Genomic DNA, 27,767 nt, shown 5'->3' on the forward strand with positions numbered 1-27,767 from the left:
TGAACAAAGTGTGGCATGCACACACTCCAGGTCTACAACTCAACCACCAAGTGGATGAAAGGCATATTGTAACATAGATGAGCCCTAAGTTAAAAACCCAGGGAGAAAGATCACATCTCACATAAACACTTTAAATGCTGTAAATACATTGCTAGTCACAGTCAATGCGATGCAAAGTCTGGGACAGGCAACAACAGAGAGACAGAAAGTAGATTAAGGGTTGGGGGCAAAAGAAGAAACCAGGACAGACTATTGATAGGTGAAGGTTTCTTCTGGGGAGGGTAGAAATAGCTAAGACTTACATTAATTATTCCTAATTTAAGAAGCTAAAATTTGAAAAATTCCCAAGCCTGGAATTTTGAGTTCTGATAAGACACAAATAGGAAACGCCATATCTGAACAGTGATGGGTTGTGCAAGATCACTAAATGCTATATGGAAATTATCATCAGGGTATGTGTATAAATGAATTTTGTGTTCCATTGCTTAGATCCCATCCCTAAGATACCTTGTGTGTATCTTGTGTACATGTGCATGTGAAATATCTACTAAATCTGAAAACATTTCAGATGAAGGATAATTTGTAGAGAAAATATAAAAAATTCCACTCTTTGTACAACACAGTAAACAGAAAAATCCACTGAAACCTAAGAACCATAATTAGTCCCCATTTATAAATGAAAGATAAAATAACAACAGTAATCATGGAGAAAATAAAGAGCATTTTATAATAGAGTGGATCTGAGAATGAAAACCCCAGCAGCTAACTAACGTGACCTTGTAAAGACCAGTCCTTCTGCAGCTCAGCTCCTCCTCCTGTGTTTTGGCAGTTTTTCTGAGGATGACATGAGCTAATGCATTCAGTGAAGTTCAAGCTCAGGAGCGGTATGGCTAACAATGGAGTGTTTCACTAGGTCCCACTCTGGGAAGCCATATGACACGTGAATGGGAAGGAGGCATTTACTGACTAGAAGACTTAGCACTCACAGCTCCTCAGGCCTAGTGTCACGCTCCCTAACAAAGAGCCACTCCTTAGCTGGTGTGTGCTTGTACGCCCTTCCCTTCCCTTTCCATCACTGGGAACTATAGCTCTGCACATTATTCCGAGACTGTGCTGCACAGACTTGATTTACACTGCGGCTGATGTTAGCTACGTTCTGGCTACAGATCAGGAAGGGTTATTAGAAAGACAGATAAGTCTGGGCTTAGAGAAGATTCTCACAGAAGATATAAAATTTGAGCTACAAGTATATGAATGTTGTTTAAAGCTATAGCAAAGAATAAGATTATTACTAAGGTGTGTGTGTGTGTGTGTTGTGTTAGTCCTGTCTTTTCAGCATTTATTAACTGAAGGCAGAGACTGTAGCTCACTTATCATCTCAATCCCTCACAGAACCCAGCAACTTTTTGTAGTGGCATCATAGCCTTTAAGGTAAAAAAAAAAAAAAAAAAAAAAAAAAGCAGTTATTTCTTGTTAAAAATTTCCTCCGAGGAGACCTGTTGGCTAACACAACCCCACTCTGTCTGACCTAAGACACTAATTTTCTGATTTTCTGTTTACTTCCTTGCTAGAAACCTGCTGCATCATGAAGACAAAGTTGCTTAATAGTACCTGGTAACAGAAAACCGAAAACCACTGTGCTATCATTATCATGTGCTATTTCCTTTACATGACACGAAGAGACCATCTTTTATATCCAGTAAGGGAGTGCCAACTCTACAAGGCAGGGGTGTTTGAGATATCTTACCTACATCTGCATATACTTGTGAAGACTGATACTGTGGCATGTACTGTGTTGCCATGTCGCCAGCTCCAGTCACTGAATACATATGGCGTGGTGGAGGGGGCATCATGGTTGGGACAGGAATGAAACCAGGCAGAGGAGGATGTGGGGAACGGTGGATAACTGTGTGGCCACCAGGATGAAACTCTGGTGACTGTGGAACCACGACGACTCTTCGAACACCATTGTCCTCAATAACCTACAAAATGAACATCAGGTTACAAGCCTCTTGTGAAGAAAGTAAGCCACTCTTTAAATGTACACAGTAAGAACTTCTGTCCTGTGAGGATTCAAAAAACGGAGAGTCATCATGAAAAAAATGTAGTCAGCACATTAGGTAGCAAATCAGCACCGAACAAATAAAGTAGTCCTTCAATAGAATAAGAATGTTATCTAAACCAGACCTTAAAATACTGATGGGATTGGCTACATGATGAATGACCACGTATGACATGCATTGACTGGTTTGGGCATAATGGGGTCAGGAATTTCCTTTTCTGGATCATGACTGAAGGGGTACTAAAAACCAGTTGTAGGAAGACCAAAGAGTACGAGACACCTTAGGCCCAGTTAAGAGAAGCACATGTGACACTGGGGCTTAAAATGATACTCTTCTTTCTCTGGAAACCAGCAGGGTGTGCTGCTGCATACTTGAAATCCAAGTACCCAGAGGCTGAGGCAAAAGGATCACAGAGTTCCAGGCTAGTCTGGTCTACACAGTGATATTCTGTCTGAAGAAACCCACAGCCAACCACCAAAATCCTCCCCACCCCACACTGTCACATTCCAAGGGATTACAGCTCTGAGAATCAATTTTTAAAAAAATAATAAATTCCCTGGACCTCACAGGACCTTTATTTAAAGACAAACAGGAATGCCTAAAAGGTAAAGGCTTTTATCTCGAAATTAGGAACCCCCTTCACAAATACCCAGCATTTCAGGAAAAAAAAAATTACTATACCAAAATGCTAGTTTAAAGACAAATCCTCTTATATTTAAGGACATTTTATACCTAAGTATTTGCTTGGTAGATATAGCATTTATCTGGGTACAGATAAACCTATGTTTCAGAGACTTAATTGGGGGTAAAGACATTATCTATCGAAGTGTGATATAATTCATCTACAAAACTAGATTAATATATCAAATGAATTTACTATTTGTATGTAATACATTTAGCACAATACATGTTATTTGTTTTTGAAGATTTATTTATTTCATGTATGAGTGCTGCTCTATCTGCATGTATGCCTTTATGCCAGAGGAGGGCATCCCTCAGTTCCCACTATAGACCATTGTGAGCCACACGATGTGGTTGCTGGGAATCGAACTCAGGACTTCAGGAAGAGCAGCAACCAGTACTCTTAATCGCTGAGCCATCTCTCCAGCACCCCAGAGTGTCCTCCTTCTCCTTTTTTTTTTTTTTTTTTTTATAAAGACGGTTTCTCTGTAGCTCTGGCTGCTCTGGAACTTGCTCTGTAGTCCTGGCTGGCCTTGAACTCTGCCTCCCAAGTGCTGGGATTAAAGGCATACATTGGCACTGCTAGCTTAATCCAGGTTATATCTATGTACTGCTGGGTCTGCACCAATATCCTGCTTCCAGTGAAATGAATGCCTCAACTCTGCCCTTTTTCTATTTAGCTCTATTCTGAAGTCCCTGGCAAATGTATACCATGCACAGCACAGATGGAAATTGAGCTGTATCTGGAACCTGACTTAAAGAGCATCTGGAGTAGCGTATAGCTTTCCAGCCTCAAACCTAGGAGGCGGCACATTAGAGAGCCTGACAGAGACTGAGTGACTGAACCCCAGTATCTGCCACAACGCACTTTCACCTCACTGTCCTCTGTTAGTAATTCCTAGAAGACAACTAGCTCTGAGAGGATTTACAGTTCTCAGTATTGTCCCAATTACCTCCCCCCCTTCATATGTTTGTGGGGTATGTACGTATACATGTTCTCATGTGTGCATGGGTGAGGGTGCACTGTGTGTCCCCTGGGGAGGCCTGAATAACCAGGGATCGTTGTTCTTGCACCTTATTCTTTTAAGGCAGGTCTCTTAGTCACATGCAAAGCTTGCTGACCACCTCATCTTATCCAGCTTCCCTTGCTTCTGCATCCCAAGGCATTTATGTGGTTCAATTCTACTGCTTAGAAGGTAAGTACTTTTAACCAGTGAGCCATCTTCGCAGCCTTCAGCCTTCCTAATCCTCCTTTTCTTCTTCATCAAATGCTGAAGCTCTAACTACAGCCAGGATGCTCCTGACAATGACTTAAATGACTCTGTATCTTATACTTATGTTGAGATTATTTTCCTCTTCATTTTGTTTCCTCTTAATATACAAACACTGAACCCTATCTATCCATCCAAATCCAGACAGAACATTAACTCTTTCAGCCATTGAAAAAATGTTTTTGAGCAAAACAAGAAAATGAACACTTAAGGAGAATTTTGGGCAGCAGAGAGATCTAATCCAGAGTTCACCCTATCCTCTGAAGGACATCTGCTTGTGTCTGGAGACACTTTAGGGTCTTATTGGGTCCAGAGGCCAGGGAGGCTACAGCTGTCTTATAATAAAGGGGGCAATTCCTGTGCAAAAATTACCCAGGGAAAATGTCTACAGAGGCTGGTCTAGAAACCTTAATATGAGCTTCTATTTAATAGGATGGCATCGCTGCTGAACTGAGAAATGGGACAAAAGCAGGAAACTTCTGAAAGCCACCCTGTCACTAGGCAAAGCTGACAGTGGGCCATGGTGGGCTACAGTGGGCCATGGTGGGCTACAGGGGGCCATGGTGTGCTACAGTGGGCCATGGTGGGCTACAGTGGGCTGGCCCAGGGTGGATGCAAAAAGGGGTTAGAAGTGATTCTCATTTGCAGATGTTAAAGGCAGATTAGCTGATGATTCTATGTGGGAAGCGAGGATAAGACTGTGTTCCACTAACAGCAATAAGCAAGGCTGAGGGGCAGAGAAAAAGGTTTTTTTTTTTGTTTTTGTTATTTTTTTTTTTCCTGTGGAGCTTAGCATTTAGGATTTTTAGGAGTCAGAGATGAGAGTTCCAAAAAAGATCTAAGGGCTGCCTGTGCACCAGGAACAAACCACAATTCCTCTGTGGAGTTTGAAAGTTTGGTGAAATGTGTGAAGGGGGAAGGCTCAAGTGTGCCAAAAGCTAACAGGGCAGATGGAGAATAAGTGCCCACTGATTTAGCTAATGGGCTATATATAACTGTGACTCCATGAGAATAGTTTTGGGATAATCAGAGGCAAAACTAGCTGGAGTGGGCTGAAAAGAGAAAGTGAGAGAAAGATTAGAGCTAACAGCACAATTTTGGAAAGTCTTGCAAAGGGGAATACAGAAGCAGGGTTGCGGCTGATAATAGAGCAGGCCGCAGACATTTGATTTTTCCTTGTCTTAGGTGAGACCAACATCAACATGCTGATGTACTGGTTGCATATGATCCAGCAGGTAGGAGCCAGATACAACACAAAGGGAACTGCTACAACATCCCCTTGGAACAGCTGAAGGGGATGGGCTCTAGCGCTCCAGCAGAGAAGCTAAGTTCATCTCTGACAGCAGAGGTAGGACTGGGAGAGTCCGCTTGGTCCCCACTGACTGTCTCTCCAGGGACCGTTTCCAGGTTATCACAGTCCTCGTCATCCCTCCTTCCTATAGTTTTGATTCCCCTAATTCTAAGTCACCTCCTCAATATTCATCATATCATAGAGTTTGTTCATTTTCCCCATGTATATTTTATGGGAGGTAATCTGCAAGTTTCTCAAGGTAACAATATAAATTGTTTCGTTCTCATAACAATATTGTACATGAGATACCATTATCTCTATTTTCAGATAGAGAAATCAAAGCACAGAGATGTTAACTAAATTGCCAGGGCCACACAGTAGCAATATATAGGAGCTAACATTAGAAGTCAAGCAGCTTGCCTCCTAATGCCGTATTCTTACTAAAGCAGAGGATAAGCTAGGAAGAGAGTGGGGGTTATTATTAAACAGGTTCACAGCTTTAGTCTGAATCATCGTGAAGAGTTCTGTGGATGGATGACGGAACGTGAATGTATTTGGTGCCACCGAGTTATACACCTAAAAATGGTTAAGTTGGTATAAATATATGCTATGTGTATTTTGCCACAATTACAAAAACAAAACCAAACACCAAAAATGCCACCAGGAAACACAAACCAAACCAAATAAAAAGCCACACAAAACAACAAAGAGCTGGACCAGAACCAGAAGAACATAGAGCACTTTAGCACTTTAATGATGATTTAGGCAGCTTAACTTCAGAGCGAGGCCCAAAGACCTCAAAACCGCCTCAAGTCTCCAGAGGCCCAGTTGCTGAGAAGCAGCCAGCATTCCGGCACTGAACTCACATCAGTTGGTACTCTGGCACGAGAGTAAAGGAAAAGCAGTAAAGTTATGCTAGTCTGTAAATAAAAATTAAAACACAGATCATCATAGCATAACTCCTTAATCACATACCATCTAATTGTAATTAGAGAAAGTCCAGTTTCCTCTATTAAAGACAGAAAGGTTGTGTTCAGTATTTGACATTTTATACTGGCTATGTGCCTTCCTAGACACAACAAAAGTCTCAGGTAATTCCGTTTTGCTCTTTTCTTTTTCCCTTAGTACCTGTACTATTATAAATATAAACATTCAATTCAACCAGAAAGTTTACTTCTCCTTGTCTCCTTATCACCACACTGGACTCTTTAGGGCAACTTCCTCAAAGCCTTGCTTATTCCCCACACTTGGTAACCAAACGACTCACCCTGAAGTTCTTAGATAATAGTATTAGTATTTGAGCACTCTGTCGAGAAATCCTTGCTTTATCTACCAGGCACACATATACACATCAGCAAGACAGCATGGCCCCCATTCTCTCATCTCAGCTGAACCCCTGTATGTTCTCTTCTGGTCTTCCCAGACTCATGCTCTTCCCATGTGGCTGTTTTGTAAAGACAGCCCCAGAATCAGCCAGGCTGTGGAAGCTCTGAAGAAGGGAGTGGTTCACCACTGTCTGCTAACACAATCCAAACTGAAACAGCAAGCGCAGCTTAAAGGAGTAACTTGAAACTTGTAATTAAGCTAACATGGGTCTTTCCCCCACTTTACAAAATCCACAAGGCCCTCCTAAAGGAACCCTCTCATCTGAACAACCATCCTCATGCCACTAAAACAAACAAAAGCATTAGCAGTCAAGGGAGGTCTGCTTTATAACCCAGGCTGGCTCTGAGCAGGGTCATCTTGCCTCTATCTCTCAAGCCCTTAATTACAGTTAGGAACCACAACATCTGGCTCAAAAAGACCCTATGCACATGGAGACCAGTGGCTGACATCAGCAGTCTTCCTCAACAGAGGCCCACTCTACTTACTAAGGCAAAATCTCTCACTGAACCCAGTGCTCCCTGATTCCAAGGGTCTAGCTACTCAGCTTACACTGAGTAGGTATCTTGTGTCTCTGTCTTTCAAATGCTGGGATCACACTTCACTCCGAGTAATTAATTAACTTTTATGTAGGTGCTAGTGATCTGAACTCTGATCTCAGGCTTGCCAGCAAGCACTCTGACCACTAAGCTATCTCCTAACCCAAGGAGAATTTTTGATGTTACCATCCAGTTCCATTCAATTTATAAATTTTTTTAGTAAGTCACTAGCTTCATCTCTAAAATATTAAGTTAATATTAAAATATTAAGTTCATATTGCAATGCAAGGTTCTTAAGTAATAAGATTAGTGAACTGCAGTTTCTTAAGTTCTTGTCACCAATTTTTTTCTATGTTTTCATCTACTTTGTTAGACTTTATAATTCTTTTACTTTATTCCCCATTTGCTATCTTAACTTCTGCCTCTCAGTTTTATGCCAATCTCTTGGAACCTTCCCTTTCCTGTTAAGAAGCATTCATAGCTTATTATTATACCTAACAGAAGGGGCAGGCTCCAGAAACAGCTTCAGACTCACCAATAAGAAAGGTACGTGGTCTTGGCTGATGGACCACAGAGCATCTTTTCCAGACAGCTGGTCTGGTCTGAGGCTTTCCTCCTGCTTTTTAAGGACAAACGTACTACAGGAATCTAACAAGTGAGCTTGCTCAGAGTGTAACATGCTAAAAGGAGACCAGATGGCAGTCATTAATGTGTGTACCACTTCATTCCCACCAAACAATCTGCATTTTCCTATAGCCATGCATGTGCCTCGATTCTTCCTTCTACTCCTGGCTTCTTGATTTGCTAGCACTATGCTTACGTGTCAGGCTTTGACAGTGTGTCAAGTGTTTAGCTGTGAGTACAATGTAGATCTTAATGTTTTCTAGTATTATAGATTGTGTGTCACAGAAAGGGGGTATGTTAGCAGGGATATGAGAACCCGAGAATACAGTCTTACTAGAGTCTTAAGAGTATTTCAAAAGACTGATTTTTTTGTTTTGGGGTTACATCATATAGTTCAAACTGATAAATTTCCTAGAGGCAATCTTGATTTTTAAATTAAGTTAATAGTAGCAATAAATTCACTAGCTTCCTACAATGCTTCCAGAAAGATTATGATTAAAATTCATCAATTTATTTGACAAATACTTACGGGACATCTACTACATCCGAGTAAAGAATGCAAAATTAATTAAAGGGCTGCTCCTATCTCCAAGGAACCTAAGACCTCATGAGAATAATAGTACAAAATTTAGTACAAATAACGTGATCTAGGGCTTGAAAGAATAACAATTTTTTTAACTGGGGTAATTAGCATTCTCTAAACAAGAGCTTTATTAAAATCATGTAGAAAGGAAACCAGTAAGAACCAAAGGTCATACAAAAGTGGAGTACTGTTGGAAGTATCAAGAGAACACGGGTGCAAGGCAAACCACAGGTCAAGAAATTTATACTTTGCTCATGGATAAGCTCATACATGGAGGGCTTTTGTGTGCAAAGAAGCAAAAAGACCAAGGAGGTGCTCTAAGGAGTCATTTTGGTCCCTCAATCTAGATGATGACTGACTTCTAAGTATTGATGGTAGGTGTTTGGTACTGAGGCTATAATGAGCAGAGTGCCTACCCATCTAGTGAACTCTGACCTCACTCTACTCTTACTCAGTTCTACTAGCCATGGGATACACCTTCATTTTAGGTCATCAGCAATAGCCATTTCTCTTTCTAGAATCCCTTTTCATCAGATAAAGGCACGGAAACACCTACCTTTCCTTAGATTCAGTTTAAACCATACCTTCCCTGTGTGGTTTGTTCCACCGTGCTATTTTAAGACACAACTAGCTCTACTCTATTTTCACGCTTGCCCTCACTCTCCTTTTAATACACTAATCTGCCCACTGATGATGCTTTTTGTTTGCTTTTCCCTACAAGAATTTTGTAAACTTCCGAGGGAGGTAATAGTGTTGCCTATCTCATTCTCAAGAGTGGCTGTTGTGTATCACTATACATCTGGGGAACACTGATGTATATAAGACCTGCTGCTAAACCTCCTCATCTTCCTAAGCAAGAAAATTAACTAGCAAACTGTGATAAACATATGATATCCAGGAGAGGCCAGTAAAGGCTTGGAAAATCTCTTTCTATACTCACGATTGAGTGAAATGAGAAGGTTGAGGGTTTGTCATAAAAACAAGAAAGTATTGTAAGATGGGAGCATATGCCTAGCACAGTGATTCATTCTAGTACTAGGGAGGCAAAGGTAAGGGGATCATAAATTCAAGGCCAGTGTAGTCTATACAGTGAGACCTTATCTCAACAGTAAGTCAAAACCAAACCCCAAATAAACAATGATTACCACCACCACAAAATACGAATAATAATTGCCTCTACAAGAATCCCATCTAACTGGAGTAACTGTCTCACTCATACGTCAAGAGCACATGACATTGCTTGGCAGTAATACTACTCAGTAAATGTTTGAAGTGAATTATGCTAGAAAAAGGTCTCTGTTTAAGTGAACAAACTTCTGAGGAAGAGCAACAGAGCAGCAGAAGAAACAGACGTTACATCAACACAAGCTGGAGTAAATCACATCAATGCTATTTAATTTTTAAAGGTCCCAGAAATCAGGCAGGAAAAAAGCCATTAGGTCTGGAATGCAGCAGTGAGAATGTTAGTTAAACCTGCATGTAGAATGCAAATTCTAATCAATGAAGGGCGCACTGCATGAAACTGAAGCAGTCACAGTGACCAGAGGCTGTTTACAAAGACTACTCCATCTCAGGTGTCTTCACCTCGTTACAAGGAGGGCACCAAGAGTCAAGAAAGCTGATATACCCAAATCCCAACAGCCAGCAAGGGCTGAGATAAAGGACCCAGCTGTTCTGACTCTCAATTCCAGGCAACTTCCAGCCTCCCGTATTAATGTCTGTTGTCATACTGAGACATGCTTCATAGAGGAAGCAAGAATCCACCACAGTATGTTCATATGATTACTGGCAGGACCCGAGGCTGGCAGCACTATCCTGGCTTCCTTTAAAGCCAATGTAAAAAGCTATGTGTGGGGACTTAACTTAATTACACAATTTGTATATTCAAGGAGACAAAACTCTAAATTTTCTTTTTTCATGTAATGTCCAAAGGCAACTCTTGAGTGATGAGTACTACCAATGTGCTTTTCTCTCCTTTCCAAATGTAGTAAAATATTTTACATGGGTTTATAGACAATACTGCAGTGGATAACATCCAGAACTTTAACAGCATATTTTCACCAGAATCAAAGTCAAAGAGAATTAACATTATCATTGGATACATATATAAAGAAACAGAACACAAAAGGCATACCTGTGGGGCATATCCAGGAGGCACATAAATAGGAGGCACGGAACCATTTGGGGACATCATTGGAACCTGAGCAGGACCTGAATGGGTCACAGAAACAAAAAAATACACTGGTACTTAGCAAGGAGAAGTGGAGAAAAGTACAACTACTTCACCTAAGTTAAATATTAAGTCAACGGTGGCTGTAATATAATACCATGGAAAGAGATTAAGATTACGGAATTTTTATATAACATTTACATTTTTTTTTTTTTATTTTTGAGACAGGGTTTCTCCGTAGCTTTTTGGTTCCTGTCCTGGAACTAGCTCTTCTAGACCAGGCTGGCCTCGAACTCACAGAGATCCGCCTGCCTCTGCCTCCTGAGTGCTGGGATTAAAGGTGTGCACCACCACCGCCCAACTAACATTTACATTTTTATGTTTTCATTAAATAAATTATGATATGTAAGTAAGCTTTTATGTAGCATTTACTTTATGAAGTGTACAGATTATCTTTCAAGCACACCTATATTTCTCAAACTTGCCCAGTGTTTACACTAACTTGGGTAACACTGAAAACCTAAGATTTCCAGGTTCTCCAGTAGAAATGTTCAACTGGTTTATATCCCAAATCATTTTATTTACTGTACAAACAACCCACGGACCTCTAATGGTTGGGTAAGAGGAAAATCAAACTGAACTTTGTATTTAAAAAAATCAATTAGAAATGCAAAAGAACCTAGAACACCCCCCACACCCCCCCCCACACACACACAAATCAACAAAACAGACAGAAGGCACAGCAGAGCGGAAGGACAGTGAGGCACTTGAAAAACTCCATGCTGTGCTGTGCTGTGCAGTGCAGCACAGTCCTGTCCTGGGCTGGAAACAGGTGGAGAATGCACAAGAGCACAGGTGGTAGAATGCACAGGAGCACAGATGGAGGATGCGCACGAGCACAGGTGGAGGAATACACAAGAGCACAGATGGAGGATGCGCACGAGCACAGGTGGAGGAATACACAGGAGCACAGGTGGAGAATGCACAAGAGCACAGATGGAGGATGCGCACGAGCACAGGTGGTAGAATACACAGGAGCACAGGTGGAGAATGCACAAGAGCACAGGTGGTAGAATGCACAGGAGCACAGATGGAGGATGCACACGAGCACAGTGGTAGAATACACAAGAGCACAGATGGAGGATGCGCACGAGCACAGGTGGTAGAATGCACAGGAGCACAGATGGAGGATGCGCACGAGCACAGGTGGTAGAATACACAGGGGCACAAATGGAGGATGCGCACGAGCACAGGTGGTAGAATGCACAGGAGCACAGGTGGAGGATGCTCACGAGCACAGGTGGTAGAATACACAGGAGCACAGGTGGAGAATGCACAAGAGCACAGGTGGTAGAATGCACAGGAGCACAGATGGAGGATGCGCACGAGCACAGGTGGTAGAATACACAGGAGCACAGGTGGAGAATGCACAAGAGCACAGGTGGTAGAATGCACAGGAGCACAGATGGAGGATGCGCACGAGCACAGGTGGAGGATGCGCACGAGCACAGGTGGAGGATGCGCACGAGCACAGGTGGAGGATGTGCACGAGCACAGGTGGAGGATGTGCACGAGCACAGGTGGAGAATGCACAAGAGCACAGGTGGTAGAATGCACAGGAGCACAGATGGAGGATGTGCACGAGCACAGGTGGAGGATGCGCACGAGCACAGGTGGAGGAATACACAAGAGCACAGGTGTAGGAATGCACAGGAGCACAGGTGTAGGAGTGCGCACAAGCACAGGTGCAGGAATGCACAGAAGCATTTACTCAGGCAAGCGTGGGCTCTCGGGAACAGGGAACTCTAAACAAGACCCTGGAACTTCACTGTGCTCCATCATTTTCTTCCGTGTCATCTTTCAGATAACCTTCATAAATCCTATCTTAATCTCTTTTTACCTTTCTGGAAATAAAATAAGCACTTTTGGAAGGTTCCATACTTTCTAGAACAAAAACCTTACTTGTTTTAGATAACATTTTAAAAAATACTTCATCTTCAGATCTTTTCTCTTAGTAACTTTACGTTGCAGTGTCCTGTATGCAACAGTTTTTAATCATTTGAAATTGTTTTCTTTTTTGCTTTTTTGTAAGATCAATTACTCCTTCTAAGAAAATAAAGTGTCACGTCTTTTTTTTTTTTTTAAAAAAAAAGGCTGGGGTGCTTTTATGTTTAGAATTTAAATCATATGGCGAGGGGAATGGCCACCAGGGCTGAAAAGCACACAGGTCCCAACAAATCCCCATGAATTCCAGCCTTGTTTGGGAGAAGGAGGGGTGAGGACAGAGCAACCCAGGGTGTTGGGGGGGGAGGGAAGAAAGAGAAAAGAGAATGCTAAAGAAAATGGACCTTGAGAAAAAAATACTAAATCATGGCGAAAGAGGGGAAATGAAGAGAAAGGGGTAAGAAAAGAAGAGGTTAAAGACAAGAGAGAATCTGGATGGGGAAAGAGGGAAAGTAAAAAGAAAGAAAAGAGATGGAGGGAAGGGGAAGAGACAGCAAGCAGAGGGAAGGCAGACTTCTGTAGTACACTATGTGTGTCTGTCCTTTCTCCCAGAGGACCCAGCAAATGCATGGAGCTGTAATGCTCAGGGCCTGGCCAGCCAAGTGCCTACGAATGAGGAACATTACAGCTCCAAAATACGCGAAGTTCTTCCAAATGCTATCTATTAAAAGAATATATTTACTTATTTAATGTGTGTGTGTGTTGCCTAAATAGGTGCATGCCCACCATGTGAGTGTCTGATGCCTGTGACGGTCAGAATAGAGTGTTGAGTCCCCTGGAACTGGAGTTATGGACGACGGTTGAGAGCTACCATACAGATGCTGAAAACTGAACCCAGGTCCTCTGTAACAGCAATAAATGATCTTAACCCCCATCTCTCCAGCCCTCTGTAACTATTATTTTAATCATAAATTGTAAATACTAAAACTATAAGCCAGGTCTTCAATGTATTTTTTTCTCTTTATAATCATTTAATCAAGCAACTATTTTTATCATTACCCATTTTCCAGAGAGAAAATGAAGCAGAGGGAACTTAAGCCTGCCCAAGTGGTAGAGCTGGAATTAAAAACACGATCAGTTTCATTTCTCATGATATACATCACATGAACACTGCAATGCTGCTTGCTGCTGGTAACTGGGCTGAGACATTAGGTCTTGCCTCCAAAGAGTTTTGTTTTTATTTCCTTGAAAAACATGAGTGAAATCAGGAACACAATTAGAAACTTAAGTAAACATCACCTACTAGTTTACTAAATAACACTTGTGAGAGCCTCTTTAATTCTCTATACAGAAAGGCTTCATTCAAAGTACACTTTTCTGCTCTCTGGAGAAATGAGAACAGCTGTACCCTAATGCTCCTTTTTATTCATTAACTAATTTACATAAACCAGTAAACTAGCCTTCCAAATTCAAAGAACTGGCTTAGATATCACTTATAAAATATGAAACTTGGTTGGAAAACAAAGAATTTACTGAAAATTGCATTTGTATTCTTAATAAAGGAAATTCTCCCTTGCTGAGCTCTATGTGCTACGCTTAGACCTCAGGCCCTTTGTGCCCACTGCAGTTTAATCTTGGGTCACATAATTAATGTAAGGGAGGGACTGATGAAGGGGTGTGGACATAACAAGGCAGACAGGCATCTTCAAAAGCAGAACTAGAGCCGGGCGGTGGTGGCACATGCCTTTAATCCCAGCAGAGGCAGGCGGATCTCTGTGAGTTCGAGGCCAGCCTGGTCTACAAGAGTTAGTTCCAGGACAGGCTCCAAAACCACTGAGAAACCCTGTCTCGAAAAACAAAAACAAAAAAACAAACAAACAAGCAAAAAAAGCTTTAAAAAGCAGAACTAGAATTTACTCCAAACAATTAAAACAGATGGGTGTTTTCTATTTAGCTATTAGAGTAGTAACTTCCAGCTGGTGACTCTTACAGTCGCAGCACACACCTGCTGCGGGGTGTCATCCTTTTACTAGAAATAAGACTATAACTATATAAAATCCTCTGAGGTAGGGTCTTCCTGTGCAGCCCAGGCTGGCCTCGAACTCACCATCCTCTCAGCCTCCAGATTGATAGTATTACAGGCATTTATCTCCATACTCAGTTCACATTCTACTTGGATAGCTACTAAAATAATTCATTATTTAGTTGCAACAAAAGTAGCACAAAAACACCTTTGTGATGTGATCGTTTAACCAAAGTATATTTTCTAATTAGGAAGCAGAAACGCCAAATGATTAGATTTTTTTAAAGGCAATTGATCAGTACCATATACATTATCTAAAATATTGGTAGGATATATTCAGCATTGAGCACAAAACCACCAACACCCCCAATTCATAAACAGTAAACACAGTATTGATATTCAGATGCAACTGCTAACAGCACCATACATGTGCCTTGTTCCGTGTCCAGGGAAGTCCAACCTGCTACAAGGGAGCACATGAAGTGCACACCCTGCCAAGAAAGCCTGAGCAGCTGTGGGCAAACCTAACAGCTCCTTCGGAATTTTCAAGCTGAGGGCAAAATCTATCCAAAGCACAGAGTGATTCCATTACTGTTAAGGGCCTGTTTCTGATTTTACAAACCTGCAGAGGGTACAATTCTACTCGTCATTTCCCTTAAATTTGAGAAACTCCCCACCCCAATTCTTAAAAGTACCACCAATAACTTAATGCCTAATTCATTTCACCTAGCATAAACTAATTGTTTCTTTGTTAATCTACATTCGTATTCAGGAAATTTCATTTAAAAAAAAAGTATGCCAAGCATTTAAAATGAAATACGGAACGGGCTGCTTACTGCTGGCGTGCACAATGGCTTCCAAATTATCTGATGCCAATTTTCAGATCAGTCTTAGAAAAAGAAAACCCAAATAAAACCAAGAGGCCAAAATGGGACATACTGTGAGATATAAAACCAGTCTAGCTCGTATAATCTACTATTTTCATAGCCACATAACAATTTAGGGTGCTTTTACAGCGAACAGATTTGGCATCTATTAAAAACCACACAACACAGCTTTAGGTTAATACAAAGCTTCCTATGTTTTAAAATAAAAGCGAATGCTCAAAACCAGCAAATCTTACCACTCATTTTGTTTCTACAGGAGCAGCAGCGAACAAGAAAATCCAACAAGGAAACGGCGTAGTACACGTTAGCAGCTTTAATTGGAGAACAGTTTCGGTTTTTTTTCTTTCTTTTTTTTCCCCCAAAGCTGGTAAGAGGAAAAGATCCTTTGACCGAGTCACGTGACAACTATCACATGACCTGCAGTGAACCGGGAAAGACCGGCAGAGGAAACAGCGCCAAGGCTCTTGTTTGGGAGCCACTGAAACCAAAGGATTAAAAGGCGCCTCCAGCTGCTTCCCTAAGAGCTAACCCTAAACGCTCATCAAAATAACCCTACGAAGACCTATTCAACGGAAAACCACTCCCTTTGTGTTTAAGGTTTTTTCCACCTCCTGCTGTTGGCTTTCACCTACAAAGTTTGGGGTGAAATTAATATCAAAGCCTAATCCAAAATGTGAGTGTATATCCATTGGCATCCCATGCTTAATCTTTAGGAATGTCTATAATACACAAAGATTGCCCACACAATAGGCAGGGACGACAAGTTCCTTAAACATGCACTATATTTTTTTTTCCCTCGAAAGCGGTTGAGGGCTTCTGCTTTTATTATCCTTTACTTTTTTTTTTAATGATTTTTAAAAATAAGTCTTACTCTGAGCATTAAAGAAAGATGCTTAGTGAATAGTATTCCTGTTCATATTTACAAAATTAGACACTCATCCCAAAAGAGATACCAGGAAATGACTTATACTCAGTTACTTACTGGGTAAAAATAAGGAGGTTTTGTGTTTTTTGTTTGTTTGTTTTTTTCATGACTTATGACTTACCTGTCTCCTGTGGCAGGTTCACTTCATCAGCCTCCCAGCACTGCTGGGAGAATCGAGTCAGTTATATAAACCAGAGCATGAAATACATGGGCTGATGCTGTTCCATAACTGATGGTTATCCTAAGCAAAAGTATGATCATGGACTTTCAAACTAATGATTACACAGTAAAGAGGGACCATCTGGAGTATCTCGCTTCTTAACTCGAGTAGAGGCATCATTACCAGGGAAGCAGAGGGCAGCTAAGTAACTTGTCAAGGGCACACAGACAAAGGCAGGGTTGTCTCAAATGATAATTACATTTTAAAATACAGGCCCTGTTTAAAGGACCCGTCTCCCCCGAAAGTAAAAGAATAAATAAATAAAATCAGGCAAGACATAGCTGGAGGAATAGGTGGGAGTGTTTTTAAATTTTGTATTTTCAACTTTAACCAACATGGTCAGAATAGCTCAGGGGCCATTTCGGGCATACTAATGGAGAAAGCCTGCCCTCTATTCCTAGTGACTACACAGTTGCTCTGCAAGCAGTCACAGAAGTCACCATCAAACTGAAACAAATATTTTCTGTGCTCCTTGCCGCCCTCCAGCCACCACTCTGCACAGCTAATCTTTTCTTCTTTTTATTTTTAGTTTCTCGAGACAGGGTTTTTCTGTGTAGCCCTGGCTATCCTGGAACTCACTCTGCAGGCCACACTGCTCTTGAGGATTAAAGGCGCGCACCACCAGCGCCCAGCACTGCCTTTACTCCTACCTTCCCAGTGTTCCAGCTGAGGGGTGTAGTGTGGGAGAGTGCTTAGCTAGCAGCCTAACAGGGCACAAGGCCCAGGTCAGATTCCAGGATCCTGAAACAACTCTAAAAGAACATCAATCCTATGTCTAGCCAATTTAATTTGCTTCACGGATTAAGAAATTAGATAGCATTATCTTCTGGAACTTCATCTGCCACATGCTGGATACTGTCTAGGCATTTGGGATAGAGCAGTAAATGAAAATGGATAAATCTCACACTGGAAGAGATCGCTCAGCAGAAAAAAATGTTTGCTGTTAGTATCTGACAACCTTAATCCAATGCCCAGGATCCACATGGTGGAAGGAAGAATAGAACTGGACTCCGGAAAACTGTCCTCTGACCCCACATGCATGCCACCCCATTTTAATATTTTTTAAAATAATAAGTACATGACAAAATAAATCAGATTGTGGTAAATCATGTATGCTTTGAGACAGTATGTTTGCAAGTATGTATGCTGAAAACATATCTGAAGGCAGAAAATAGCGATACAGGAAAGAAAGAAAGCAGGGTAGGATGGATGCCTGGGTACAGAGAGTGCTGCTTGGCACAGTTCGCTAAGAATTAAAATTCAAAGTAATGTTCAGTCTCAGTTTCACTGAGAGGGTAACTTTTGAGCAAAGATTTAAGGGTAGGAGTGAATCACATGGGCTTCTAAGGAAAGTTCATGTTTTCATAGAGAGAGCAACCAGTACAAAGTTCCCAAAGAAGGGCCATGATAGGCCTGCTCAGCTTCGAGAACACTGAGCTTGGCCAGGGAGGCAGAGGGGAACATGGGGAAATAAGATTCCCTTGGGCCTTGTAGGACACTGTCAGGTCTTTGGCTTTTACTGTGAGTGAACAGTAAAATTCACTGCTAGATTTAAGAAATTATCTGAATTATACCTTAAAAAATGTATCTAACTCATACGCATTGCTTGTGGGACTATGGAACAACACGTTAGAAAACAAAAGTTAAGCATTTTTATATAGCCCATGACCCCAAATGGAAGCCACCAAAGGCCTGGTTCTCAGGTATCTGTAGCAGGTATTTGCATGAGCACCAAAGTGGATGAAATGGGCCAGGGCACAATCGGTCAGATGCCCAGCTTTGGATATGCTACACTTAAGATGCTTAGGAGGCATCAGGACATAGGCCTTTTGTAAGAGACCACTGGGTGAACTATTCTGGGATTCAAAAATAAACTTAGTCTGAGAGATAAATCCCACTGTCTCTGATAAATGGGCATTTAATCCACAAGACTTGCTAACATCACCACTGGAGAAATGGATATAATAGACCCTAATGGGGAGATTTCTGTAGGTCTCTTGGCCCACATCTTTCTTTAAGAGACCCCACTATACCCAGAAAGAGAAATGCTGGATTCAGGATTATGTAATTGTTATTTTTTGAAGGACAATGTGAAATCCTTTCCCTCATGTACTAATTCATTCCTTTCAGCAAGCACTGTGGAAGAGGCTCCTACCAATTCAGTCTCACTGCTACCTGGAATACAGATTTTAAAATTTGGCCAATATTCTCTTATTCTCATTATACATTACCTGGTCCATTTTTCATCTTTTTATTTATATATGGGTTGTCCTTTAAAAATAAGTAATATTTGTGTTTTCTAGGTACTTACTCTTTTGGGTAAAGCTGGCTGGAATTATCTCCTTAGTTGATGACTTCATATATATCTTATGAAAATGTACAAACATTTCTAATTGAATTGAAGTGAAACATAGCTTGACAGTCCTGTGTGTGTCTAAAGACACTTCCACTCCACAGTTATAAAATTAATTTCCCTCATTATTTTCATGTTTATCCTTACTCAAGAATTGACTTTTAGGTAAGTATAAAAAGGTGGTGTGATTCTGTTAATCCAAATGGAGAGCTAATGGTCCAGAAATCGTCTACTGTTCTCCACCGCGCATGGCAAACCTTCTCTTGTGAACACATAATGCCAATCATTTTGTGGAAACAGTGGTTATTTGAGGATCCAGTCTACCAAACAAAATCAGAAGGTTTCAAAAATCACACCTTACCCAACCACGATCAAACTGTTTCCTAGACTTCCTCAGGGATGACTGCTGTGGACAGTTCCTAGAGAGACCGTCTACTGAGGTTAGCTAAACATAGTGTCCTTCTCCCGCGGTGCTGCATGAAAACTGATAAGCAAGCTGAGATTCCAGCAGTGTGCACGGGGAATCCCAGTTCTTCTGTATGTGTGTTGTCGTCTCTTTATTACCCTTCACCTTAGGTAGGTCAATCCCTAAGCCATGCAGGTCATGGCAGACTTTTGACCTGCCCAATTGAACACTTGTAGTTCTGAGACCTAAAAAGTTAAAGTTGTCTTAGTTTCCTCAGATGTAAAACAGAGATAACAGTTATTTTACTTTATGTGGATATAATGAGAGCTAAATTAAGTTCGAACCTGCTAAGTCCAGCAATGTTTGGTTCCCATATAGTATATAAGCCACAGAACCAGTAGCTGTGTTAGTCTTGACAATCTTACCTGAAAATCAACTATTTAAAAACTGCTAGTAGTGTGTTGGAAGTATTGTGAAGAAGTCTAAAGAACTGGTATGGTGGACTATACTATTAAATAAAGATAGCCATGCAAAATAGTTGAAGTTCTATGAAATAAAAGGCTGGTATATTTTTTAAATATTTATTTATTTGTTATGTATACAATATTCTGTCTGTGTGTATGTCTGCAGGCCAGAAGAGGGCACCAGATCTCATTACAGATGGTTGTGAGCCACTATGTGGTTGCTGGGAATTGAACTCAGAACCTTTGGAAGAGCAGGCAATGCTCTTAACCACTGAACCATCTCTCCAGCCCCAGACTGGTATATTTTTAAGTTTGTTGCAATTGTCACAATCAGACAAGGATGAGAAAACTTATGTGCAGTAATGCAAAGTACATTGAATAACAAGCTATAATGTTCTCAATGAGTCTCCTATTTTTATTACTATAGGAAAATTATTTGATGTAGATTACCAGCCTAACAAAGGTTTTAGAAAACACATATATGCATCTATATTTTCCTATTGTAACTGAAAGGTTCTTCAAAACAAGGACAAAATCACTAACACTGAGCCTTTTAACTAGTGGTAACTCTTGAGAACAGTAAGGTTGGCACTTTAGCATAGTATCAAATCTTGTTGGCAGGAGTCAGTAATACCTATTGCACACAAAAAAGAAAGCAAAAGGTCATATTTGCTCAAAATCATTAATACATAAAAAAATAAAGCTGGGCATGGTGGCTCTTCACAACAATAGAAACCCTAAGACACCTGAATTCATGACTGCTTCTATAATTACAGGCACACAGACATACAGACACACACACACGCAGACCAACATGCAAGCATGCACTCACACATACATGCACACACACACACACACACACACACACACACACCTCATTCCAATTAATGCTGCCTATATGTACATGTGTTTATGGCTAACCGCTACAACTCATCATTTAGGATGGAGGCCTCTTTAAACTTTCTATCTGCTCTGACATGTGGATTGGTTAATGATGAGCACATCTTGTGCAGGCCATCTGTTCTATTTATTTAGGGGGTGCAGCATCCCTGTCCTGTGTAGAAGACAACATCTTGTACCAGTCCCCTTGGTCCTTTGATCCTACAAGTCTTCTGACCTCTCTTCTGTGATGTTTCCAGAGTCTTACATGGAGAGTTGTATTGCAGATGTACTAACTGAAGTTGGGCACCCATGGCCATTTATTCTCTACATTTTCACCAGCTGTACATCTCTGCAGTAACTGCCATCTGCGGCAGAAAGAAGTTTCTTAGAGCTGGAGAGATGGATCATCCAGTAAGAGCATTGGATGCTCCTGCCGAGGACCCCAGTTTGCTTCCCACTACACACATGGCGGCTCACAACCATCTAGAACACCTGATGCCCTCTTCTGGCCTCCACATGCACCAGGCACATATGTGGTATACATGTACACATGCAGGCAAACACTCATACATATAAATAAAAATCATTAAAAAAGGTAATTTGATGAGGGGTGAAAATTGCATTTATGTGTGGGTATAAGAATAAATATTCAAAACATGGTTGGAAGCTACATTAATTTATGAAAATGGCAGCAGTTGTGTTTTCCTTAGGGTCTTTGATTTCTCTAGCCACAGATTTTGGCTAGGTTTACAGACCAGGCATGAGTCCTTCCTACTGAGAGGCCTTAGCTCCAATTAGACAGCTGTGGGCTATTCCCAGGATGCACCAGTGGGCATATTTTGCTGGGCTAATTGTTGTGGCTCACAGGATTTACAGCTGGGCAGGACTGTTAATTACTCTTCTCTCTTGCAGCTTGCATAGCACCCTCTGAAACTAACAGAGCTAATCCTCAGGGAGGAGGCTTCCAGGCCAGTACCAACTCAAGTCTTCCAAGTCCTGTGACAGAAGTATGTGATGTCTTTAGCAAAAGGGTCTTAGCTTCATGTTCTGGGAGGTAACAATGGCAATGACAATGAGGGTCTCTTGGTCATCCCCTCCCCTGCCCCGACCAACAACTCCTCCCCCTTTCCTGGCATATTTTCCTATCTTGTTAAAAAATAGATATTCTATGGCTGCTAGGAAAACTATTATCATCCCATGTGGGATGACTCTATTTGAACTATCCATGTGTGTGTTCCTCAATGGCTTTTCGAAAATCTTTACCATTATTTATCCCACCACCCTGTCTCTTCCTCTCTGTTAGCCTCACTCACTCCCCTACCAAATGAAGTCCCCACCCTGTTCCCCTTCTCCTTCTGCATAGCACGTGTGCCCTACTCTCCCATCTAGGGCTCCCCCTTCCTCCCACTTGCATAGGTCCCTCTTTATACTCTCCTGGTTTCTGTGCTTATTCCCACGTTACAGAATCAAACCCAGATCAGAGCGAGGACCCTTTCTTGGTCTGGATTACCTCACAGAGCATTTGCACTTGCATCCATTTGCCTGCTAATTTCACTTTTTTCTTTTCTCTTGAAATACCGCTTTGTTTTTATTCATTTGTCAATGAATCCAAAAGTATTTATAAAGCAATATAACATGCTATGTTTCCAGAATACGGGTGTAGCAGTCCAGTAGTAAGCAGAGATAGTGAGCAATCATGTTTCTCTTTAGAGCTGAATAGGATTCATTTGTCTATGCACCACTCCTGCATTATTCATTCATCATCAGACAGACTTCCAGGCTGCTTCCATCCCTTAGCTATTGTGAACAGAGCAGCAATGAGCACAGCAGAGAAACTCCCTCCGTAGCAGGATATTCAGTCCTCTGGGCACACTCCAAGTGTCATGAATGGTCATATGGCAGATCTGCTGTTGGCGTTTGTGGCTTCTCCACACTGATTCCACAAAGGCTGGACCAGCTGCAGCCCCAGCGGTGAACGAAGGCTGCGCTTTCCCTGCACTGTCAGCAACACTCTCCTTTGTTCCCTTCATCTTAGCTGTTCTGACTGGAGTATGAGGAAAGCCGGAAGCAGTTTTAATTTGCATTCCCATAATTGCTAAATGAACATTTTTATATTTCAATGCCATTTTTATTTCTTTTGAGAACTCTGTCCATTCTTTAATTGGGTCATTTGCTTTCTTGTGTCTGTTTCTTGAGTTCTTTATATATTCGGATCATGAAGCCTCTTCTAGATATATACCTCGCAAAGACTGGTCTCCCGTTCTGTATGCTTCCTCTTCACTCAGCTGATCATTTCCTTTGCTGTACGGAAGCCTTTTTGTTTTATGAGGTCCTGTTTATCAATTCCTTACTTCCTGGGCAAATAGAGTCCTACTCAGAAACTCCATGTGTGAGAGGTACTGCCTATGTTTTCTTCTAGCAGTTTTGGTATTTCAGATTTCACAGAGGTCTTTAATCCATTTGGAATTGAATTTGTGCATGTGTCTAATGCATTCTTTACCATGATAACATTCAGTTTTCCCTGTATCATTCTTTTTAAAGATACTGTCTTTCCTATAGCATGTATTTTTGTCATCTTTGTAAAATAGAAGATGGATTAGGTACACATGAATTTGGGCCTTACATTTTGTTCCACTGATCTGTGTGTCTGTTTTTGTGGCAGCACCATGTTGCCTTCATTACTCTAGCTCTGCAATACAAATCTGAATCTGGTGTGGTGGTCCCTCTCGCATTGTTCTTTCTGTTCAGGGCTGCATTAGCTGTCTGGAGTCTTTTGTATTTCCATACGAACTTCAGAATATTATTTCTATTTCTGTGAAGAATATCTCTGAATTTTTATTGGAATTGCACGGAATCTGCAATCTTCTTAAGATGGCCATTTTTACAATACTAACTATACCAATTCATGAGCATGAAAGGTCTTTCCATTTTCTAATGTCTTCAATTTATTTCATCAGAGAGATATTGATAGTTTGCATTATGGATATCTTTCACCCCCTTGGTTAGGCTTATTCCTAGACTTGGGGGAGTGCAGTGGCTGTGAACAAGTATTCCCATGATCTTCCTCAACATGTCTGTTACTGAATATACTGAAAAACTACTGATTTTTAGAAGTTAATTTTGCATTCTGCTACTTTGCTGAAAGTTAGTTATTCCTAGAAGATTTCTAGAAATTTTGGCAGAATTTTTTTGGGAATATTATATATATTATATCATCTGCAAGTGGAAACTATTCTTTTCCACTTGTATCCCTTTTATTTCCTCCTCTTACATGCTCTAGCTAGTACTTCAAGTACAATACTGAAAGGGGGGGGGGGGGAGAATGGACAGTACTAGCTTGTTCCTGTTTTTGACAAGATTGCTTTAAGCTGTCTCTATTTAGGACAATATTGTCTCTGGGTTGTGACATACAACCTTTATTATGTTGACGTATGCTCTCACTAGTCCTAGTCTCTGTACACACATTTTTACTTTTTTGCCGTCCAGTGATGTCAGTCACTCTGCAGGTCAGGTCACACAGTTAACATTTTCTTTCTCTGTAATTTTTCTCATATTTAATACTAAATTATACAGTTTATTTTTTAATTTTATAATACAGAACAAGAGAAAAACTAAGCATGATGTATTTTTGGATTAATTGGGGTTAGAGCGAAAAAGGGCTAGGTGAAGTCAGAAGAGTAGATACTAATCAGCTGTCAATACATGAGTCTGTATGTTAACGTACTAGTTCTCAGGCATTTGAATTTATGCCAGTGATGCCAGAAAACCAATTCTGTGGACTGACCAATGAGCTGCTTATTAACCAACTACATATGCAGAAGCAAGTCTATTCGATGCTATCGTATCACTGGAAAGTCTATTCCAAGATGGATGATTTCAACTTCAGAATTAAAAAGACATTAATTGGGAGCTGGAGAGAAGGGTCAGTGGTTAAGAGCACGAGCTGCTCTTCCAGAAGTCCTGGGTTCAATTCCCTGCAACCACAAGATAGTTTACAACTGTCTGAAACTATAGTCCCATGAGATCCTATGTGCCTAAATACATGTAAACAAAACATCCACATACATACATAAATAAATCTTTATTTTAAAAAGATCTTTCAGTAAAGCAAGTTTAATAAAAAAAAAAACACTATATCATCTTTATTTTTTTCCATCTCTTAGATTAGATTTAGATTTTTTTTTCTTTAAACTTGTGAACCAACACTGGGGGAAAACTCCTTATAGGTTCAAGAGACCAGACTTCTCCCTATAGGTTGGCGGACCTTCAGTGATGAGGATAAAACCCAGAGCAGGGTAACTGTCACTATCACATTATCAGGTTTACTTCTGAAAGTGAAACAGGGGAATAAAACAAATCATCAAAATTATGTCATCTTAAGTTGGGTATAGTAGCACATGCCTTTAATTTCAGTATTTAGGAGGCAGACAGAGCTCTATGAGTTCAAGGCCAACCTATTGGCCTACAAAGTGAATTCTAGGACAGCCAGGGCTACATAGTGGAAACCTTTTCTCAAAAAATTAAATTAAACTCAAAACCATCTACAACAAAAATATATGAAATTTTAGCTACTGGTTAATTTTTATCTATTAAAAGGACACAAAAATTATATTGAAAACACATTTTAAAATTAAACAAAATGAGACAAGGAAGGTTAGCACATGCCTGTAATACCAACATTTGGGACTGAGGTAGGAGTACCACAAGTTCAAGACCAACTTGGCCTATAGAAGAAAACCTTATTCCAAAAACCAACATCATGTGCAAGCAATATATACCATAGCCAAGCTATGGAACCTGCCCAGGTGTCAACCAACAGGACAGGGAAGTACAGTAATGTATGACAATGGAGCTCTACTTAGTAAGACTGAAATTAGTCTATTGTTGGGAAACAGTTGCAAGTGAAACTATTAAGCATAATAAGCCAGATTCAGAACAACAGATACTGCTTCTTTTCTATCATTTATATATCCTAGATTTTACACAGATACAGAAAACATGTGTGCATGTATATAAATCTTTTTTATGTGAAGTTGCTTTTGTTGGATTATTTTATTACAACAACAGTACACACACACAGAAGATAGATTGAAGGAAGAACAAAGGAAGTTGATGGGAAGGACAAAGGTATGGGGGTGAATATGATTAAATATATAATATACTTCAAAGAAGCTGTCTTGAAACCCCAACACTGTAACACTCATCTATTGTTGGTGGGACTGCATGTTGGAAGGCAGTTCCTCGTGATTCTGGGAAAGATCTACCTCAAGATCAAGCTAGATACCACTCTTGGGTATATACCCAGAAAACTCTACATCCTACTACAAAGACACTTGCTCATCCACATTCTAATGGATGAGCTACTCCAATTAGCTAGAAACAGCTTACATGTCCACTAACACATGAATAAAGAAAATATTCATTTACACAGTAGACTATTACTCAGCTGTTAAAAAAATGGAATCATGAAAGTCACAGGTAAATGGATGGAGCTGAAAAAAATCATCCTTAGTGAGGTAACCCAAACCCCCAAAGACAAATATGGTTTGTATTCACTTATATGTGGCTGTTAGCTGTTAGTCTTTGATAAGTAGGCTACAATTCATATAACCACTGAGGTTATGTACAGAAAAACGGATGGGGAGGGGAGGGAAGGATCTCTCTAGGAAGGGGAAATTAAATAGGTTGCTACCAATGAACAAGGTGGGGAGCTGAACTGGGAGACTCAGAGAGGAGAAAGGAAGAAGGGAGTAAGGGAGGGAATATAGGGAGGGGATCATGGGGGAGACAAAGCCCCAGCTATATATTTCTTGCCACCAAATGAAATCTCCAGTGCCAGGAATGGATAACTTCTAATTGAGTTGTTGGTCAAAGAAGCCCCATAAAAACCCCAAACAACTCAGGGTATTTCCTGCCAGGGCTATTGGCTTTCCAGAAACATACAGTACGGCCCTATTGCTGAAGACAACACCTATCTAACTCATCAAACATGGTGAAGTTTAGTTGGTATCTACCCAGAGCCTTCAACTCTACTGACTAGTGTTCATGGTACTGGAAGGACTTTGTACACTTCCAGAAGAGAAAGGTAAACATCAGCCCAGCTACAAACCATGTGATCTATACTGCTGCCCTACTTACAATAGTGACACAGAAGTTGTGAGAGCAACCAGCTGATACTGGATTGGGTTTAATGCTCATTCCATTAGATGGAACCCGTGCCCAACACTGACAGGGTGGCTAAGAGCAGGAAACTAGATAGGCCATGGTCCTAGGGGAAAACCAAACACTACTATCTTGCTAATGGAATGAAGCAATAAAATGACACCCAACAACACTCTGCTGCCCTTATTGAGCAGTGTCTTGCTCAGCCACCATCAGAGAGCTCCCTCCTAAAGTGGATGGGAATAAATACAGAAACCCACAGCAGGACAATGCGCAGAGTCAGAGATCTTGAAGCATTCAGTCTTGAATAGTATGTCTCCAGCCAATCCCTTCCCTCAGGGCTCAGAGAACTCTGTAGGAGCAGCAGCAGAAAGAATGTAAGAGTGAGGATGGAGGCCACCAAGAAAACAAAGCTTTCTAGGTACAACACGCAGAGACTGAGGCAGCATGCACAGGGCCTGCACAAGTCTAAGCCACATGGGATCCCCAAGCTGAGAGCGGAAGTGGACACAAGCCCTTACCCTTAACCCAGAAGCTATCTCCAAATGATACCTACTCTTAAAGGAAAAATCAAGTTTTCTCTAATGAGCTCTCACTAAGTTTACAAACCACACGAAGGAGAACACCCCATGGCCTGTAATAGATGGCCAACACAAAAGAAACATGCTATTTTTGAAGGTATTCTTTTATCTCAGTGCTTCGAATGGGCATTCTTTACTTCTTGCTTTTTTAACCTTACAGAATTTTTACTTCTATATTATGGTTTCTAATTTGGGTTTTATGAGTTTTCTGTGTGTGTGTGTGTCTTCATCTGTATGTTTTTCTTGTATTTTTACTTTGGTTCTCTTTTTCTATTTGTGTGTTTGTTTGTTTTGCCCTATTTTTGTTAGTTTTAA

At 40.8% G+C, this 27,767-nt stretch overlaps 1 protein-coding gene across 3 annotated transcripts in view; it reads right to left on the reverse strand.

The window, feature by feature from the left end:
* Fndc3a (fibronectin type III domain containing 3A) overlaps positions 1-27,767 on the reverse strand; it is a 134,472-nt gene that overhangs the window by 37,676 nt on the left and 69,029 nt on the right. For 2 of the 3 annotated variants that reach the window (XM_041666568.1, XM_041666576.1), the window contains exons 4-5: positions 10,570-10,646; positions 1,748-1,982 (exon numbers count right to left, since the gene is read on the reverse strand). In XM_041666568.1, the coding sequence (XP_041522502.1) occupies positions 1,748-1,982; positions 10,570-10,646 (312 nt within the window). Of the gene's footprint in view, positions 1-1,747; positions 1,983-10,569; positions 10,647-15,695; positions 15,829-27,767 lie in introns of those variants that run through there. The other variant, XM_041666582.1, reaches the window with a different exon arrangement.

Source organism: Microtus oregoni, unplaced genomic scaffold, assembly GCF_018167655.1.
Source record: "Microtus oregoni isolate MIOR12 unplaced genomic scaffold, Mior012 000001F_ref0000356, whole genome shotgun sequence".
NCBI classification, from domain to species: domain Eukaryota; kingdom Metazoa; phylum Chordata; class Mammalia; order Rodentia; family Cricetidae; genus Microtus; species Microtus oregoni.